The following is a 17,613-nucleotide window of genomic DNA, read 5'->3' on the forward strand; positions in this document are numbered from 1 at the left end:
AGCTGCTGCTGCTGCATGCGTGTGTGTATGTTTGTGGTTTAACGACGATTATGCTTAGTGTTTGACTGATGTGGCGGCGGCTAATGGGGAACAATCCCAAACGACAACAGCAGGGATGAGCCGTCTTGTCGGTGGGGGGAAAGTGGCGACCTCCTGCTGTTTCAAGAGTGGAGCTGCAGAGATCCCAGCGGGGGGCCGAGGGGACTGCAAACAAAACTGGACACGGCCCGCTGGGTCTGATTAGCCTGATGGATTAAGTAATGTTTAGATTAAGGATGGCTTAGGGGCGTGGCCTGAGACGTCCTCCATGCCATCGTGGTCGGTGTCACGCTGGCCCCACGCATGTGGACGACAATGCGCGAGCGCCGCGCTGTCCTCTTTTCTCTGCAGCCGAGTCGGGAACACAGTGTTCCGACAGGAGGGGAGGGGCCGCTGACTCAGGAAAGATAGAAACAGCTGTGACATGAACGGCATGGCGGCCAATAGGAACTCAGCAATCCCAGCTCAACGCTCAGGCTCTGAGGAATTAGACAGAGGCTCCATTATTTATGAGTGAGGGAGAGGGTGGGTGTTTTTTGTTTTTTTATTCTGTCCTATTCCAAAACGCTTCAGTACGAATCACTTTCCTCGCTGTTCCACCAGAAACGTCGTCATTTCCAACAGTTGTTTTCTAGATTTTTAGCTTGCCTATGTTGCATATACAACCTGATTTCTTTTCATTATTATAAATATAAAACCCAATTATAGACACTAGTTAGGCGATGAACTGGTGACTTGTCCAGGGTGTCACCCTGCCTTCACCCTAAGACAGCTGGGATAGGCTCCAGCAGACCCCCGTGACCCTGAATAGGAATAAGCGGGTATAGGAGATGAATGAATGAATGAGTTAGGAATTAAATTGCAGTAAATAGTGTAGTTTGTTTCCCCCAATCCAAATATCCAGAAGACTTCTAAAATCTTTGTGAACCACATTTTTTTTTTTATACATGCTTCTCTCAGTTTATCGCAGGGCTTCTTTCTTTTTAGGGCGAGGGCTAAAAATGTCCAAATATCTGTCACTGTGTGAAAAGCCTTGAAGCTTCGTGTGTTTCTCTGTAACGAGCCGAGGCGCCGCTGAGGCACGGGGAGCGGTCAAACGTTGAGAAATGTAAAAACACACACGTGGTGGCTGGAGGCCCCCGACGAGCCGTCGTGCTGCTGTTCTCTCTGGCAGCGGGCCGGAGAGAAGGGCGTGTCCAGAGGGCCTCCAGCCAGAACATACAAAGGAAGCATTGATGACAAGATCATGTATGTTGACTGGTCCAGTGTCAGCGGGACGGAAGAGAGGACGCACTAGCTCCGGCCCTTTGACATCAAATCATATTGCAGGTGGAGCTAAATGTTTTCCAAATCATAGCGTTGATGTAAAAGTAGTCGGTATGGTTTTATTCATGAGTATAATTACCGCATTGTAGGATTTTTTTTTTTCTTAAAACATCTAAAAGTATTTTCCCAGAGGACGTTCCCTAAATATGTATACAAACACAACGACTACACAACAGCGCCCACTGAAATTCCCTTGGTGTCGGAGCAGGCTGCCTTGACACGGAGGCGGAGCTCTCACACCTGCACTTGGCCGCAAGCAAGAAGTCATGCAAAGTGAAATAACGCTCCATTGTCACGTAACACCCCTGACCTTTGACCTCGTTGCCGTGGGCGGCAAACAGTTGTCGAGTTGTGCCACGAGTTGAGCCGCAGCGATGTTGTTGCGACGCCGACGTTTCGCTCCCGCATGGTGCGATTCTCTCGTTCTCTTCTGTATTCCCGCAAAGTAAACGTAGAGCGGACCTTCCCCTGATCGGACCGTCACCGTAGTAAAGCAATACTCCTGCAGAGCATTGAGTTTAGAATATAGTTAGAAGTGAAAGAGCACTTGAAAGAAAGAAAAAGGCAAATGTTGGAGAAAGTTCTATTTATTTTGAGGCGAGGATAAACTTTCAAGATAGATCGACGGGCTGAATGTTCCGTTTTGTCCTCAAGGTGGTGCTGTGAGTGTCCAGAGAGCTCTGACGCTCGTGGCTCACTGATTGATCGCTGTTAAAATTGATCCCGTTAAGCCTCTTTGAGCTGTTGGGAAAATAAATGAGTAAATTAAAAAAAAAAGTTTTTGTATAAATAGAATTTATCCATTAAGGTACCGATGTACCTCGCTGATGTTCTGAGAGACAAAAGCCAATATTCTGCCCAGCCTGGAGACAAAAGCCGAGTACATTGTGTCTCTGTGTCTGATCAGACCTTGGGATAATTAGCAGACCCCTAATGCCTTTTTACCTCCTCTCAGGTTCCCATTGGAAACTCAAGCATTGATTGGGATCGGTGCCTTTCAATGCGTCTCTAAGTGCAGCGGGGTGGTCTGATGATGATGATGATGATGAGTCATGTTCTGCTCAAAAGCCCACCAAAGTGACTGTGTGTGCTGTTTTGGTTGTTTTTGTCTGCTTGCAGACTCTGATTCACCTCTGGATGAATAGCCACGCGCTTTTGTTTTTTATTTATTTATTGATTGATTTTTTTTTTTTTTTGCCACTTCCTCTACATCACCCTCAGAGAACGGCCCGAGACTGAGAAGAAGCTCTGCAGCTGACGGCACCCGGCGGTTCTGTTACCTTCGCGTCTCGCCGTGTTCCTTGAGGACAAACACAAGTTTTCCTGGCTCTCATCGTGCTCTCCAGATGCAACAGTTTTCCAAAATGTTTTTTGGACTTTTATCGTTGCTGTCGGCTGGTGTTGTGGTGCTCACCTTGAGAAATGTATGTGTGCGTGGAAGACGCTTTGCGTCACTACGAATGCTCGCAGGAGTCAAATTTTATGGCCACGAATCGGAGGGACCTTGCACCGAGTTTGAAATTCCCCGCTTGCATTTGAATGAAAGTTGACCGACCACGGTATTGTGAAACATCTGTTGCCGCTGTGCAATGTGCGTAGGAACTGGGAAACAGAATTGGGATCCGTCCTGTTTTCCTGAGTCACGGCTGGAACGTCGCCGGCTCAGATGTGAAGGAACGCAAGGGACAGAAAGTGAAATGGAATGCGGCCCCGATTCTGCTGTAACCAGCGGGGGGAAGCTCTGCAGTAATTTGCTGTCTTTGTTTGTGATGCAGAGAGGGAAGTATTTCTACGGGAATCTTGAGTCGGTAGACGAGTCCCGAAATGCCGAGCTGACTGACGCTGCGCCGGGAGCCAAAACAAACGCGGCTCAGTGAGACGTCGTCTGGCCAGAGGGAGCTGTGACCCACTTCTGCAGCCGGGCGGCTGCCTTGTTCCAGGACGGCACATGTTGACAGCAGCTGCCAAACACACACACACACACACACACACACACACACACATTAAGGGCGGATACAGTTCCCTTTTGCTTACACCCCACACACCCCCGTGCAAACATACAGTCCATTGGCAATTCTACGCTTATAGCTTCACGACTTGAGGTCTTTAATTTCAAGGTGAGTTCAGGTCACTACCTGAGGCTCTAACAGGCTGTCTGATTGTCAAGATCTGCTTTTGATTGCTCTCGACCCTCCAGGCCCAACTTAATGCACTCCTTTCTGAAGTGTTTTCAGCTGCTTGGATGGTTTGTGTGTGTGTGTGTGTGTGTGTGTGTGTGTGTGTGTGTGAGAGAGAGAGAGAGGGTGAGGGAGAGAGAGAGAAAGAGAGAAAGACCTGAAAAAATATTTTCTTCTCCTTCTTGAGGAGAAAGAGGGAGAGCCACATCCAAGGTTCAGCTGTGACAGGAACAAGATGCTGCTGCTTCTGCTGCTGCTGCTGCTGGTACCTTGTAACAACAGTATGTCTGGTCACGTGGATGCTGCAGTCTGGACCGCTTGGTTTGATCACAGCCATTCAACTCTGCAGTTAAACTCCGCCCCACCATGTGGCCGCTGGCCGGACCCTCCCAGCATTAGGAAGCTGCTTATGGCTTTCTCCGCTGGTTGTGAATCAATCATTGAAATCGAAATGACTTGCAATTCGTTGTGTTGTTCCACCGCTGCTCCACATTCCTACCTGTCCTGACCTTGGCGGCCGCCGCCGCCCCCACGCTGACTAGCTACTCTTCCCACCGTCATTAAGGCTGCAAGTGTCCATCGGTGCTAAACAGGGAGCTAATCCTAATCCACAGGACCGTAATCTGCTGTGAGAACAGGCCGTGGACACGCCGGCCTGGCCTCCTCGCTCTGTTCTGCCTCGAAACATGACGCAGTGAAAAAAAATAGAACGGACTCACTGGATTTATTCCGCTGCCGTCCAGTATGTGCAGGCATCCAACAGGATGTGCTTGGAAAAAAACACCTACTGTGAAGGATCTTTAAGAGGAATTAATAATTACAGATTTTGGCAGTGTAAAAGAAATTTGGAGTCATGAATCTAAGATATGTAAATTGTGAGGATAGTATTTTTTAATGAGGTCACCTTGTCATTCCATCCATCCAAAACAAATTAAATAAACATTAAAATTAAATAAAAATAAAGTTTTATTGGGATTTTGTGGATCAGTTTTGTGGATCGGTAGGTTGAAAATATTCAAATTACAAAATATAACAAAATAATCAACTCATATGTAAATATTAGTTCAACGTTCAACATCAGTCCCACATACATGCTTGCGTGTATGTGTGAGTGTGTGTGTGTGTGTGTGTGTGTGTGTAGCACCACACAGGGACACAGTGTCCCAGCACATTTGCAGCTCAGTGCCTGCGGCCGAATGAAAAGCTCAGCTCATCCCTGAAGTGCAGGGACCAATGCTGCCCCCTGTCTGTTAGCACAGGAAGAGGCTCGCATTTGGCTCGCCTGTTTGATAAATAAGTGATTTCAAAAGTGCAACTTTTGCTTTTCTGCTAAAGTCATTCTTGGTTCGGAAGAAAAAAAAATGTAAAAACTGCCTAGGAGAAAAATAGATTTAAAAAAAAACAAGTATTTTTTTTTTTTTTTTGCACATTGGTAAAATAATCATAATATTTTACCAATCCGCTCTTTCACCAATCTACAGTACTATTTTTGGAAGAATACGCAATAGTTTTACAGCTGTCTATTAAGATCGGCCCCAGTTGCTCCTCCTGTTAATTTATTGAGGAAAGGACAAAAATAAAAAGTTTAACTCAATAGAAAATAATCAAAATACTTAGAGACATATAACAACATTCACAGCGAGGGTAAATGTTGCCATCCGAACCGCAACACCGCCTGAATACCATAAAATATCATGGCAGAAGCTGATACCATTTCATGGCTCCTGGTCGTTCAATGTAATTGACGCTGTAACGTAAAATAATATTTATGTGATGTAATGTTGATAAACACTCTGTCATGCAACGTTAACACATGGACTCCAGACGTTTTCTTACATCCTGCACGTCATGAAGTTGCCTGCTAATTTACAGGCGAGTGTAAAGCGACCGGATGTGTTTTCTTCCTCTAATCCCGCGACGGTCGGCCTTTATCGCCATCCAAAGCCGCCCCACATCGATCCGAGAGACGCTGAGCCCGGTTGATTTAGAAGGTGGCTAATCTGTATGACCGCCCCCTCTCAGTGTTGGAGCTTCCTCATCTCCGAGCTCAGGGATAAAATAATGAAAGCGATAAACCACAGCAGCTTCTGCTGGTTGGACGTATAAGAAACTGGTGTCGGTTCAAGAGCACTATCACCAGTCAATCAACTCTTACTTATAAAGAGCTACTTCACTGCCCAAAGGCATCTCAAAGTGCTTTGCACTCCCTCTGGAGTCTGCCCGAAGCCACAGCGGCTGGGAGAAACTCCCCAGAGGGAAGAAACCTCGAGCAGATCCCGACTCTGGAGGGCAACATCTGCTTTGACGAGCTGGTGTGGAAAGGAAATCCAAAAACAATGACTAAGTAGCGACGGAGGTAGAGTCAGACTGGCAGTCAGGTCAGAACGAGTTGCACCGGGAATATGGAGTACGGCTAGATCCAGCCTTACTTGTGAAACGACTGGAGCTGTAATGGGTGAACTCATTAGACTCTTCTCCAACTTCAGCCGCTGGTACATTTAATTGAGATGACATATGTGTGAAAGGAGGAGAAAAAAAACACTCACAGTGATGACTCTTTGTCGCTAATTAGTTTGTCTCATCTCACAGATGAGGTCACGTCTCGTTAATGAACGTGGATTTTTCTCGCCATTGCGGGGGAGAGCATCTGCCAGGAGCATCACTCTCATCAGCCCGTCCACTCTGGACATCAGAGGGACGTTTAAGAGGCCTGCAGAGAACACAGGCACCCTGGGACACAAGGCAGATTGCAACTGGGCCCGGACAAAGAGGAGACATATTTGCGATTGATTGCCAGTGATTAAGGCCGCTCCCCTGGCACTGATGCTGTTCTCGGGGTGTAATTTGGATCCCTGAGATAGAGCACGGCGGGAGGAACAGGACACAATTTACATGCATTGTTATATCAACTGCACAGCAAGGGGCTACTTCCGCCGCTCACAAAGGAATAAAGACGTACGATGATTGATCCGCTGGATCTCCAGCTCGTCAGAGGAGCGCAATCTGAAGGCTGAACGGGGAACAGAGTGGAGCGGCCACCAGTCGGGGATTAAAAGTTAAGTTTGACAGAGCAGCGACCAATGTTTCTTACGGTAAACAGATTAGCATTTGTTTAGCGTATTCATTTTTTTTTTTTTGCGTGCGTCTGATATGGCCCTGTGCCTTACCGCTAGTAACGGTGATGATGACTTTCAAAATAAGATGTGGGAGGCTAAGGATGATCAAGGATCAGGAACTACAACGCAGCCAAATGTTCCTCTGCGGGGCCCAGTATGATGTAGAGCCGTTGTTGCTAACAGGCTGTTAAGAAACCGGAGCAAATATCCCACAGTGGAAGAAGACACACTACGTGGTCTACATGAGACTTTAATATCTAAGCTGGATGAAGGGGTACTCATTATTTAGCGTGTGCAGAATCACCAGGAGAGGCCCGTGAGTGATCATCCCATTAACTGGAGCCCAAGTAAGGTGGAGAGATGGCTTCTGTAGGTGCAACTAGTAGTAGTTGCACTAGTACTAATTGTTTAAAGATTCCCTTGGAATAGTTTTGAGTTGTTTGTTAGTCTTTACGGTCAATGTGGTTAATGATACCGTTCAACTCCCTTGGGTGGCTCATTGTTTGGTTTGAATTTGTCAGCCGGTTTGTATAAATTCCTCAGCTGTACAGCTCGCTGGACACAAGCAATTTTCAAAATACATCAGGATGCCATGTGAAATATACCAAAAGTGATATGCCACGCTTTCTTGTACACACTTGGCCAGGAAGGATTTTCTTTTTGGGTCTTGTAAAGTATGAGGTACCCATTAACCGATAAGTTAAGGGGAGAGGATCCTTGTTCCCAGGCTTCTGCGTTTCCCAATAATATTCTCCAAGGCCCAAGTCCCTGGGTTCTATCTTCCAAGTCCCTGACGCCAAGTTGGACAGCACTAAGTAGAGCAAAGCAGAGCATCCAGACGGTAGAAAACTGCTATTTAGAGGTCTTGGGCCAAAGAGTGATGGTCTTTACTGAACCCTGTTGACACAGAGGTAGCGTATTAAGCATAGTGAGTAATATTTATTGTGCCTCTAAATAAAGCAGAGTGTGACTTGTCAAGTATGACAGTGTGATTCATGTCGTTCAACATCAGAATGATTCTCAGCCACCGCGTTCTGAACAAGGCGGCGCCTGAGCTGCTCTGTCTTCATTTGTCCTGTAAGGCGTTTTTATTTCACACCTATGACTCAGAGACCACCGACTGAGTAACGGCGCGTCACCGCTTCAGACGCAAACACACCTTTCCTTGTGGACCACTGAGATCATCGTTTTTTTTTTATTTACTGCTTGTCAACATTGACGTTGTGAGGTCTTTTTTTTTTTATCTGAATGGAAATTGGTGAGTTATCTGTATTTGTTGAGTCAATTCATTTACACAAGACCATCAGAGGAAAAATTCAAACCGCTGCTGCATGTCAACAAAGATGAGTAATTGTGGCCATGCATCAAGCAGGTTCCAATTTTGACACGCTCGCAAAAATATTTGACCCCAGATTGACCGCCACCCCAACACCTTATTCATCTCGCACCTCATAAAGCATGCAGCGTACGTGTGTGTGTGTGTGTGTGTGTCAAAGAGCACTAAAATAATGATCCTCAGGACCAATACAAGGCGAAGGTTTTAATTAAATGGCGTGAACATTCACCTGCTCTGCAGGCCGGACGCCATCACTTTTATTCACGATGAGCTGCTGAGATCCCGTTTGGATTTATGTCCACTCATGCAAACGTCGGCGTGTTCCTACTTCATCAAACGGATGGCAATAAAAAAATAAATAGAGACGTGTTGTCTTTCAGCTGATGTAGAGCTGAAAGACATTTTTGCCACTGGACTCAACACAGGCTGCACCCTGAGCCCAGCTGGGAGAAGCTGACAGGCAATTATTAACATTAGCCGGACCAACTGAGCATGTCCGTACAAACCTGTGGGGACGTGAGAGGGGCCAGGAGAACCTGGAGGGAACCCATGCAAGCATCAGGCAACAAGATGCTGTGAGATTTAAAAAAAAAAAAAAAAACATGGTTGAGTTGAGGTTAGGGATACGGTGCCAGTAGATGGCTCAGGGTGTAAGAGAAAGGATCCTGAGGATGGTGGTTCAAGTCTGGCAGAATTGTCCCTGGCAACTTGTCCAGGGTGTGCCCTACCTGCGCCCCATGACAGCTGGAATAGAATCCAGCAAGACCCCTACAACCATGAGGACAGGAGGAAGTGGGTATAGAAATTGGATGGGTGGTATGGTTAGGGTTAGTGATTGGGTTGGAGTTGGGGTTGGGATCAGGGTTGGGGTTAGGTTTGTGATTAAGGTTGGGGTTGGAGTTAGGGTTTTGTTTGTGTGTGTGCGTGTGTGTGATTGAGTGTGTGCACGGCTGATCACACACATTGTCCATCTATTAACGTCACGTCTGATGGCTGATTCAGTGACAGGGGGACGACACTGAAGGAGAAGGCCTGAAGAAGGCTTTACATTCGCCGGTGATGACAGCAACAATGGTGGTGGATGATGTGTTGATTAAAATATCTCATTGACATTTCGACATCGACTCTTTTGTCCATCTGGGGATGAATGCTGAGCTCCGCGAGTCCTTGACTGAGTGCCAGCCGTGACAGGAACACGATGAAAGGCACTTCAGCGGGGTGGAAGAAAACAGCCAGCGGTTGTTTTACTGGTGAATGGAAAATGTCACGTTTATTCAATGGATAATGGCAAACACGCACATCCACCTCTGACTGCCCCGGAGTTAAACAGCCAATTGTCAGACATGCGCTGAGCTCCCCAAACAGACCATGTCAATCACAAATGGCTGGCAGTCAAAATATTTCAGCACGTTTTTCATTGATTTTTGTAACAAAGTCCCATCCGTTATGAAAATGCAGAGAGGGTTTTTTTTTTGTTTTGTTTTTTTACATATAAGTAAACCGGCACAACGCCAGGAGGAGCCAGAGGAAGATAGCAAGTGATGAATATTTCCCCTCCAACTTTTTAGCAACAAAAAAAATTTAGATCTGGATTTTTTTTTTTTTCTCGCTGCAGTGCCCAACATATTTCTTTTCATGCGTTTATCATGTGCTAGCCTATGAAACAAAATAGTCCGGCGCTGGAGCTTCTTCATGTCACCCACCGCTTGTTGAAGAGGTGACACACACTGTTTGACAGTTGAGCGCCGCCCACACGCACTCGAAACGGCCCAAACCTGTGTTGTTATTTTATTTTTTATTTTTTTTATTCATGGATCCGTCATAATGTTTTGTTCCCTCAGTGGAACCACAAGGACTCTCCTCTTCACATCCGGTCTCCACTGCAGAATTCAGCTTTGCTCCAAACCTCTGGGACAATCGCCACATCAAGCGCTTACACCGAGTTCTGAGTGGATTCGCACTACATTGCAAGGCCGATAGCACCACCTGGTGGAATTGAGACATAAATATGAAATGTAAGATGAATTTCAAAGAATTTCGGAGAAGCCAGGTCTTCGTCTGGATTATTGTACGTATTGTATATTTATCTTTCTTTATATTCTTCTATTTAGTAGTTTCATTAGCAAAGACTCGCGGGATTTATAATGGTAGATGCAAAGAATTCATCAATCATGAAAAAAGTCATATTCATATCCTAGATTAAAATTATTTAGGTTGATGTGTATACTGTACATATGCTAAAATAAAAGTGTCTCGATACGTTTGCTTAGATTCCTCATGCCAACTCCGCCCATGTGTTGTGGTTCAGCGTGTCATGTGACCCTTCTGCTTTGAAAACAGCGTTCTCACACGGTAAAAAATAAAAGTCGCCTCCGCCACACGTCTGCGACATTTCACCCAACAAACAGCACAGTCGTTGGAGATGAGAACTTTATTTTGAAAAGGTCCAAGGCGGAAAGAGTTTTGAGCATCACCGCAATTTGACACTCTCCCCCAGTGATGACCTGCAGCAGCATCCCTGCTCGACACTAGCCGAAGATGGAGCCCCTGGACGGCGGGTCCGAGCCGGTTCCCGGTACCGAGCATGACGTGCCAACGGGTCCCGTCGACCCGGATACCGCAGTGTTGCTGCTGTCGGCGGGCGTCACAACCATCACGCACCCGCTGCTCTACGTCAAGCTGCTGATACAGGTAAGCTAGCTGGCCGGTGGCTAGCAGCTTTCCGCCGCGGTCGGCTCGTGTTTTGCCGCAGTGGACTCGCTCTTCGCTCCGTTGTCAGGCGGCGGACATTTAACCGACATCCAGCGGGAACTTGAGACTCGGTTTAGCCGTGTGTCGGCTGTCCGAGGACGGCTAGCTAGCTAGCTGTGCCGGCTTGGTTTGACGGACTGCAGGTACCTCGAGCTGTGACGTATTTCCGTTGTAAATTACTACGGCTCCGCAGGCACAAACGCAACACAACAAATCCTTCAACGTCAGTTAATCCGAATAAAAGATATTGTACAGTTGCATAGCTGTGTTCTATTTTATAGCGGAGTGTCAGAGTCAATAAGAGGGGTTTTATTTTAATTACTAGAATGAAGTCACACTCTGAAGATAAAGTTGTAATTTTGAGAGAATAGAGTTATTTTCTTAATGAAACATTTAACTTAACAATGAGAAGTTGTTGTTTTTTTTTTATTTTTTATTTGTTCACTTCCGTGCCATGTGACCCATTATCTTCAGACACACACACACACACAGCAACATCCACCTCTTCCTGTTGGGTGTTTACATTGTTGTTTAGTTCATGGAATTGAATCATTCTGCCGCAGTACTGACACAGTTTTCTTAAACCGAACTACCTGGACACAGTGACACACAACTGACTCTGTGTTTTCCCATGATGCCGCCGTGTCCTCCAAGGTGGGCCACGAACCTCTGCCCCCCCGCGTGGGAACCACCCTGTTCGGCCGCAGGGTTCTCTACCTGCCGGGATTCTTCTCCTACGGTGAGCCTTCGACTCGCCGTGCGTTGTTTGTGTGACAAGGTCACCTGACAGGAAGTGACCTCCTTCCTTGCGTTTCCAGCGCGGCACATCGTGTCGGTGGACGGGAAGATGGGGCTGTTCCGGGGCCTCTCCCCCCGCCTGCTGTCCAGCGCCATCTCAACCGTCATCCGCTGCAAAGGCAAACAGGTGAGCCGAGCCGGACGTCGAGCGGAGCGCCGTGATTGGTGGATGGCTGAGCATGACGACGTTGTTGTTGTTGTTCTTCTTCTTCTTCTTCTTCTTCTTCACCTTCTTCTCTGGCCAGCAGGCAGAGCTTCCATCCAAGATGTCCAGCAGATCTTCTCTCAGGAAAGTCATGAAGGAGGTGAGAACCACACGCAGACGCAGGAACGTGTGTCCACGTTGGAGACTTGTTTTTTAAATAAAAGGGAAACAATTCGGAAGAGTCGTTTCATTTCCTCCAAGCGATTCATCTTCTGGTTGCTTCTCAGGGCTTCTCAGGTCGTTCTGTTCATTTATCGTCCTCGCGTTACTTGCTTGTCAACCAAGAACACAATTTAAATGAAGACTTTATTTCAAAATAATGGTTGAAAAAGAAAAAAAGAATAGAAGCACCTCCCTAGTGGCTGCCAGGGCCGTTTTAGTGTTATTGGGTTTCCGTAGGGGGCGCTGTAGAGCCATTTTTTTTTTTTTTGCCACTTCCCTTTCATTTTATGATTATTTTTTTGCCAGTTCTGACCTGCTTTCTAAATTCGGTGAGTCATCAGACGTCACGTCGTCCCAGTGGTGTCACATCTTCTGCCGTTTTCTTCTCCTCCCAGACGTCACACGAGATGATGATCCAGTGTTTGTCCAGAGTCGCCACTCATCCCTTCCATGGTTCGTCCTCCGCTGACTCCAGTGACCAGCGCTCATCAAACTGTGACCTCTGAGATAGTTTCCCACCCACCTGCCAGTCGTCTGTCTGTGAGTGTTAATGATGGAATCTGCTCTCTCTCTCTCTCTCTCTCTCTCTCTCTGTCTCTCTCTCTCTCTCTCTCTCTCTCTCCCTCCCTGATACCAGTGATGTCGGTGCGCTGCATGGCCCAGTTTGTTGGCCGGGAGGTCAAGTACAGGTGAGTCGCTCTGCAGTGATTGGCTCCCGCTGCAGGGAGCAGGAAACCAGAAGCAGACCTTCTGATTCTCTCTCTCTCTCTCTCTCTCTCTCTCTCTCTCTCTCCCTCTCTCTCTCTCTCTCTCCCCTCCTCCCCTCCCTCCACCTCCTCCACAGCGGGATGTTCACCTCCATCCTCACCATCTTCCAGGAGGAGGGTGTGGCCGGATTCTACGTGTGAGCCCTCTATTTTCTTGCACCTTTCATTGAAAACATAATTTCATTGCCCCCCCGCCCCCCACAACAACAGCAACAACACACACGTGACCTCTGACCCTCCGCAGCGGCCTGGTTCCCCACATGCTGGGCGAGGTTCTCTTCCTGTGGTGCTGCAACCTGCTGGCCCACTTCATCAACACGTACGCCGTGGACGAGAACGTGAGTCGGAAGGAACAGCTGCTGCTGGCACCCCCACCCCCACCCCCAATCACCTCCTACCAGCCTCCTCTAACCTCTCTCCTCCCCCTTCCCCACTGTCCCATTGTGTGTGTGCAGTTCAGCCAGGCCTCGGCCGTGAGGAGCTACACCAAGTTCGTGATGGGTGTAAGTCCATCGCTTCTCCATCGCTTCTCGTGACTCGCTGCGGCGTTCTTCCTCCGCTCAGCTGTTGCTCCTCCTCTCTCCTCCTCCCCCCAAACCCCCCTCAGATCGCCGTCAGCGTCCTCACCTACCCGTTCATCCTGGCCGCCGACATCACGGCTGTCAACAACTGCGGGTGAGTTCCCTCGTCGTCACGCTCGAGTTTTCTTGTGATGCCCCTCGATGATCAGGCATCTCTGACTCCTGTCTGTCTGTCTGTGACGCTCGGCTCAGGCTGGCTGTGGGACTTCCTCCTCACTCTCCCATCTTCAAGTCCTGGATGCACTGCTGGAGCCACCTGAGCCAGAAGGTACGACCTGATCACCCCCCCGCCCTCACCCCACCCCCACCCCCACCCTGCCAGCTAACGCCTGCCTTCGGCCACCAGGGGCTGCTCTTCAGAGGCTCCAGCTTCTTCTTCCGCCGGGTCCCCATCACCTCGCTGCCCTCTGCCACGGAATAGCACCACCGTGAGGATGTTGCTGCTCCTCCTCTTCCTCTTCCTCTTCCTCGTCGTCCTCCATCTCCATGTTGCAGAGGCGAGGCCTGCAGCGCCCCCTGCCTGCCTGCCGTGGAGAACCTTGTTTGGTGCCAATTGAACTTTATTTTCTTTCTGCAAGCCTTGTTTCACTTCAGGCTGCCGCTGTGGACCAGCTCGGTCTCGAGCTTCCTGTGGTTTTCAGGTGGTGGTGACCTCTCCCCCAGGGTCTGGAGGTTCCAGGAAGTCGGATGCGGGTCTTAACCGCCGGCTGACTGGAGGTGTGGGAGCTTCGCTCTGCTGTGGCAGTCGGCTGCATTTTATTTATATTTTGTCATTTTTGAAACAACAAAGTGGACTCCAGACAGACGGGAAACAAACACCAGGTGCTTCTCGACAGGGACCTTCAGTCTGGAGGCCTTCGCTGCTCCGCTGACACGTCTTCCTCTCGTCGATGGAAAACATTTGTCTTGTCATGTTTTTTTTTTTTTTACATGTTTTTTTTTTTCCTCTTTGTTTGCGTTTGTGCTTTGACTCAGAGTGCATGTGACGCAAATGACGTGATATTGTTAACAGAATATCATGGCTACAATATAGCGACAATATAACAGACTGCTCAGGAAGAAGAGATCTGAACTATGGAAACACGACAAATTATTTCCTATGAGTGTAAAGGACCCTCGTGCCAGTTTGTGCCGTGTCGTCTTGTGTTGGTGACCCCTTGAAGAACCTGCCTCACCCTCCAGCGACTGCTGAGGGTGTTGTTTGGTCAACAGACCAGCAGATTTTCAATGACAATAAAACTTGGTTTGTGTTTGTCGTCAGCCGCCTCACTCCCCGTTTGTCAGCGTCCACGTTGGTTTATTCGGATTTAAATTCCAAAATAACTCATCTCATCGAGGTTGAAGGGCTGTTTTACCCTAAAGTCCATCAGGACAAACTGCTCAGCCTGTCAGTCGTGCAGCAGCAGCAGGTTGCTGGTTCAAATCGCAGTTTGACAACTTTTCAGAAGTTCAGGGGGAACAAAGACTCGGAAACAAAGACTTGAGTCGCACTTTAAGTTAAAGACATTTTATTATTAATTTAAATTTCACCTCTTCATTGTGAAACAATCCACAGCCAGAGCAGGATGCGAAGCCGTTCGGGAACAACTCCACAGCGCCACCTAGGCGTCACTCTAGAACATCTCCTGCAGCTTCCTATCTTTATATTGTCACTTTCGGAACTTCAAACACACAGCGGCCCTCACAGGAGTCGAACCATCGACCTCCTGACGGCGACGGTGCAGCCCTGACTCGTGTCTTTGTCTCCAAGTCTCCCTCCTGGACTTTCAAAGCTAAAGTTCTCAAAAAGGAGGGATTTGAACCAGCAACCTGCTGCTGCTGCTACCACAGTCAGGCTCCCAGCTGCCCCCTGCTGTTGGTCAGTCAGGGCGACAAGCTCTCGTCTCTTCTCCCGCCGCTTGGCTTTAAGTAACGAGGTGGTGAGTGCAACACCTGGCCGTGACACCCGAGGGCGTCGTGAAGTAGCAGCAGCAGCGACGTTACAAAAAGGACACACACGTGCAGCAGGTGCAGAGCAATTCATTGTCAAATAGCAAGAAAATATAACAATAAAAATCCAACGACACAACAGCAGCCAGTCGCAGCAAAGACAAACACACAGTGGTTTAAATAAAGTCCAACACTCATTCCACGCCCGCCACCGATGACATCATCATCGTCACACAGACAGACAGACGGACACGCCCACTCGGCGGCCTCTCGTGCACCCAGCTAAAACTGTCTTGTTTTTTTTTTTTGTTTGTTTGTTTTTTTTTTATATATAAAAGTGAGCGCCCTGGCAGGAAACACCTCGTGCTTTTCAAAATAAAAGGTCCTCTACACAGGCTACCAGATTACACAGCTGCATATTTTACATGGTAAGAAAAAAAACAAAACACCTCCAGGCTGAAGAACCGAGTTTGGAAGCACGTTTCCGTCAGGAAAACCAAAAAGAAAAAGAAAAAAAGAATCGTTTTTTCTCCTGGGAATCAGAGTCATGTTGGACTCTTGACACAATCTTTAGAATGTTACTTTTTTTTTTAATGATTCTTTTGGGGTATAAAACAAGAACTGAAACGGTTTAACGAGTGATTTTTGATGAGTGAATGAAATCCCCATTGAAAGGTTTAAATTAAAAATGTTCAAACTTTGTTACACTTGGACGAACCGAAGGAGAAAAACGGGACGTGCGACCGACGACTTTGAACGCATCGCGGATTAAACTTTCACTCGAACGCACAACCTTTCATCATCTGACTTCCCGGAAAAACTCAGCCTTCCGCACCTCAGGTTACATTCACACAAACAGCATTTTGGAATTGGTGTGGCAGGAAGGAAAAAAAAAAAAGAGAGAGAGAGAGAAAGAAAGAAAAACGAAAGCTCCCCCATCATTTGCAAGACATTTACATTCATTTGCAATTAAAACAGCATTTTGGATCTTGTTGGCTGGAAGTCAGTGAGCAGTTTCTCTTTCGGAAGGTCCAGTGTGAAGGACCGACGGAACAAACGCAGCAGAACGTTGCGAAGGTACTTTTGAAGAAAAAAAATTGGATTTCTTTTTTTTTGTTGAAAATTAAATTCGAAATAAAGAAAAATTTATGATTTTTCTTTATTATGATTTTTTCTTCACACTGGACGTTTAAGATGCTGAGTGACACACACACACACACACACACACACACACACACACACACACACACACACACACACACACACACACACACACACGGTGAGAAAAATAAAATAGAGCAAATAATCTGAGAAGTTTCCCTACAGTCGACACCGGCTGTCACACTTCAACAAACACTGAATTGATCTATATATCTCTCTATATATCTATATATAGATATATATAGAAGATTATAATATATATACTCATGAACCAAAAAAAAAAAAGTGGTGAATGCAACGTCCAATCAGGAGAAGACAAAGCCTGGTATCGCTGCCTTGATAGCCAAACGCCACTCAACATCCCCAAAAGCTACAATATGTAAAAAATATTGTATCATCAAAATAAGTGGACATTTACAAAATCTGGTCTTTTCTGCAGAATTTCGCAGAAACTCCTTTTTTGGGGAGAACGAGAGAACCTGACGGCTGCGTTAAGGAACTTTTTTTCAAAAAACATTCTGTGTGATTTGGGTTTGTGAACGTGACAAGAGTAGAAAAGACGCAGCTCAACATTTTAAACTCTCGCAGAGACGCAAACATTCGCTCCCGTTTCTGAGGAAAGCCGCACAAGCGTCGTCCCGTCGTCCAATCGCACGGCTGCAGCGGCGCTCCGAGGTGCCGACGGCGTTCCCGCAAAACGCTTTCGAAAAGGTGAAAAACAAAAACAAAAAAAACGACGCAACATTTGCGAGTCTCTGCGGAGCGTCAGTGTGGGAAAACCACCAGCGTGTGGCGCCTACAGGAAGCCCAGCGAGTCTTTGGTTGGTTGGTGCGGTTCGCAGGAAGCTGGCAGCACTTTGGAGAGAGAGAGAGAGAGAGAGAGAGAGAGAAAGAGAGAGAGCGAGAGCGAGAGAGAGGCCACTAGGGGGAGCTTTTTGGTGGGGAAGAGGGAGCATGGAGTTCCCGGAAGGGGCGACTGGTGGTGGGCGGGGCCAGAGAGGGGAGATGGCAGGGGGTTGGAGCCCTTGAAGAGTCCCGCAGACTGATGCTGGAATGTAGCTGATGCTGGTGTTCCAGGAGGAGGTGGGGGTGGGGGGGTGGGGGGGGGGCGTTTGGGTTGTGGGGCAGGTGGCTGGTGGTGGGCGGGGCCAGAGGGGAAGGGGGAGGAGCCCTTCACAAGTCCCGCAGACTGATGCTGGAATGTAGCTGATGCTGGTGTTCTGGGGATGTGGGGGGGGCGGAGACAATCAACGTTGATCCCAGGA

The 17,613-nt window shown here is 47.7% G+C and overlaps 1 protein-coding gene across 4 annotated transcripts; it reads left to right on the forward strand.

Moving 5' to 3' along the window:
* The first annotated feature begins 10,449 nt into the window (after positions 1–10,449).
* On the forward strand, positions 10,450–14,654 carry LOC142888453 (mitochondrial carrier homolog 1-like). Of its 4 annotated transcripts, none has more exons than XM_076026759.1 (12): positions 10,454–10,685; positions 11,400–11,484; positions 11,564–11,670; positions 11,789–11,848; positions 12,306–12,363; positions 12,548–12,599; positions 12,755–12,814; positions 12,922–13,015; positions 13,133–13,180; positions 13,285–13,352; positions 13,451–13,526; positions 13,605–14,654. In XM_076026759.1, the coding sequence occupies exons 1-12, from the start codon at positions 10,533–10,535 to the stop codon at positions 13,677–13,679; spliced, it is 936 nt and encodes a 311-aa protein (XP_075882874.1). In that variant the 5' UTR covers positions 10,454–10,532; the 3' UTR covers positions 13,680–14,654. The 4 variants fall into 4 exon arrangements, with proteins under 4 accessions (XP_075882872.1, XP_075882873.1, XP_075882874.1 ...); XM_076026760.1 differs by having other exon boundaries at positions 11,792–11,848; XM_076026757.1 differs by having other exon boundaries at positions 10,450–10,685; positions 12,922–13,180.
* The last annotated feature ends 2,959 nt before the right edge of the window (positions 14,655–17,613 follow it).

The sequence above is a fragment of the Nelusetta ayraudi genome, unplaced genomic scaffold (assembly GCF_046127955.1).
Source record: "Nelusetta ayraudi isolate G7.1 ecotype Tasmania unplaced genomic scaffold, CSIRO-AGI_Nayr_v1 ptg000019l, whole genome shotgun sequence".
Taxonomy (NCBI): Eukaryota; Metazoa; Chordata; class Actinopteri; order Tetraodontiformes; family Monacanthidae; genus Nelusetta; species Nelusetta ayraudi.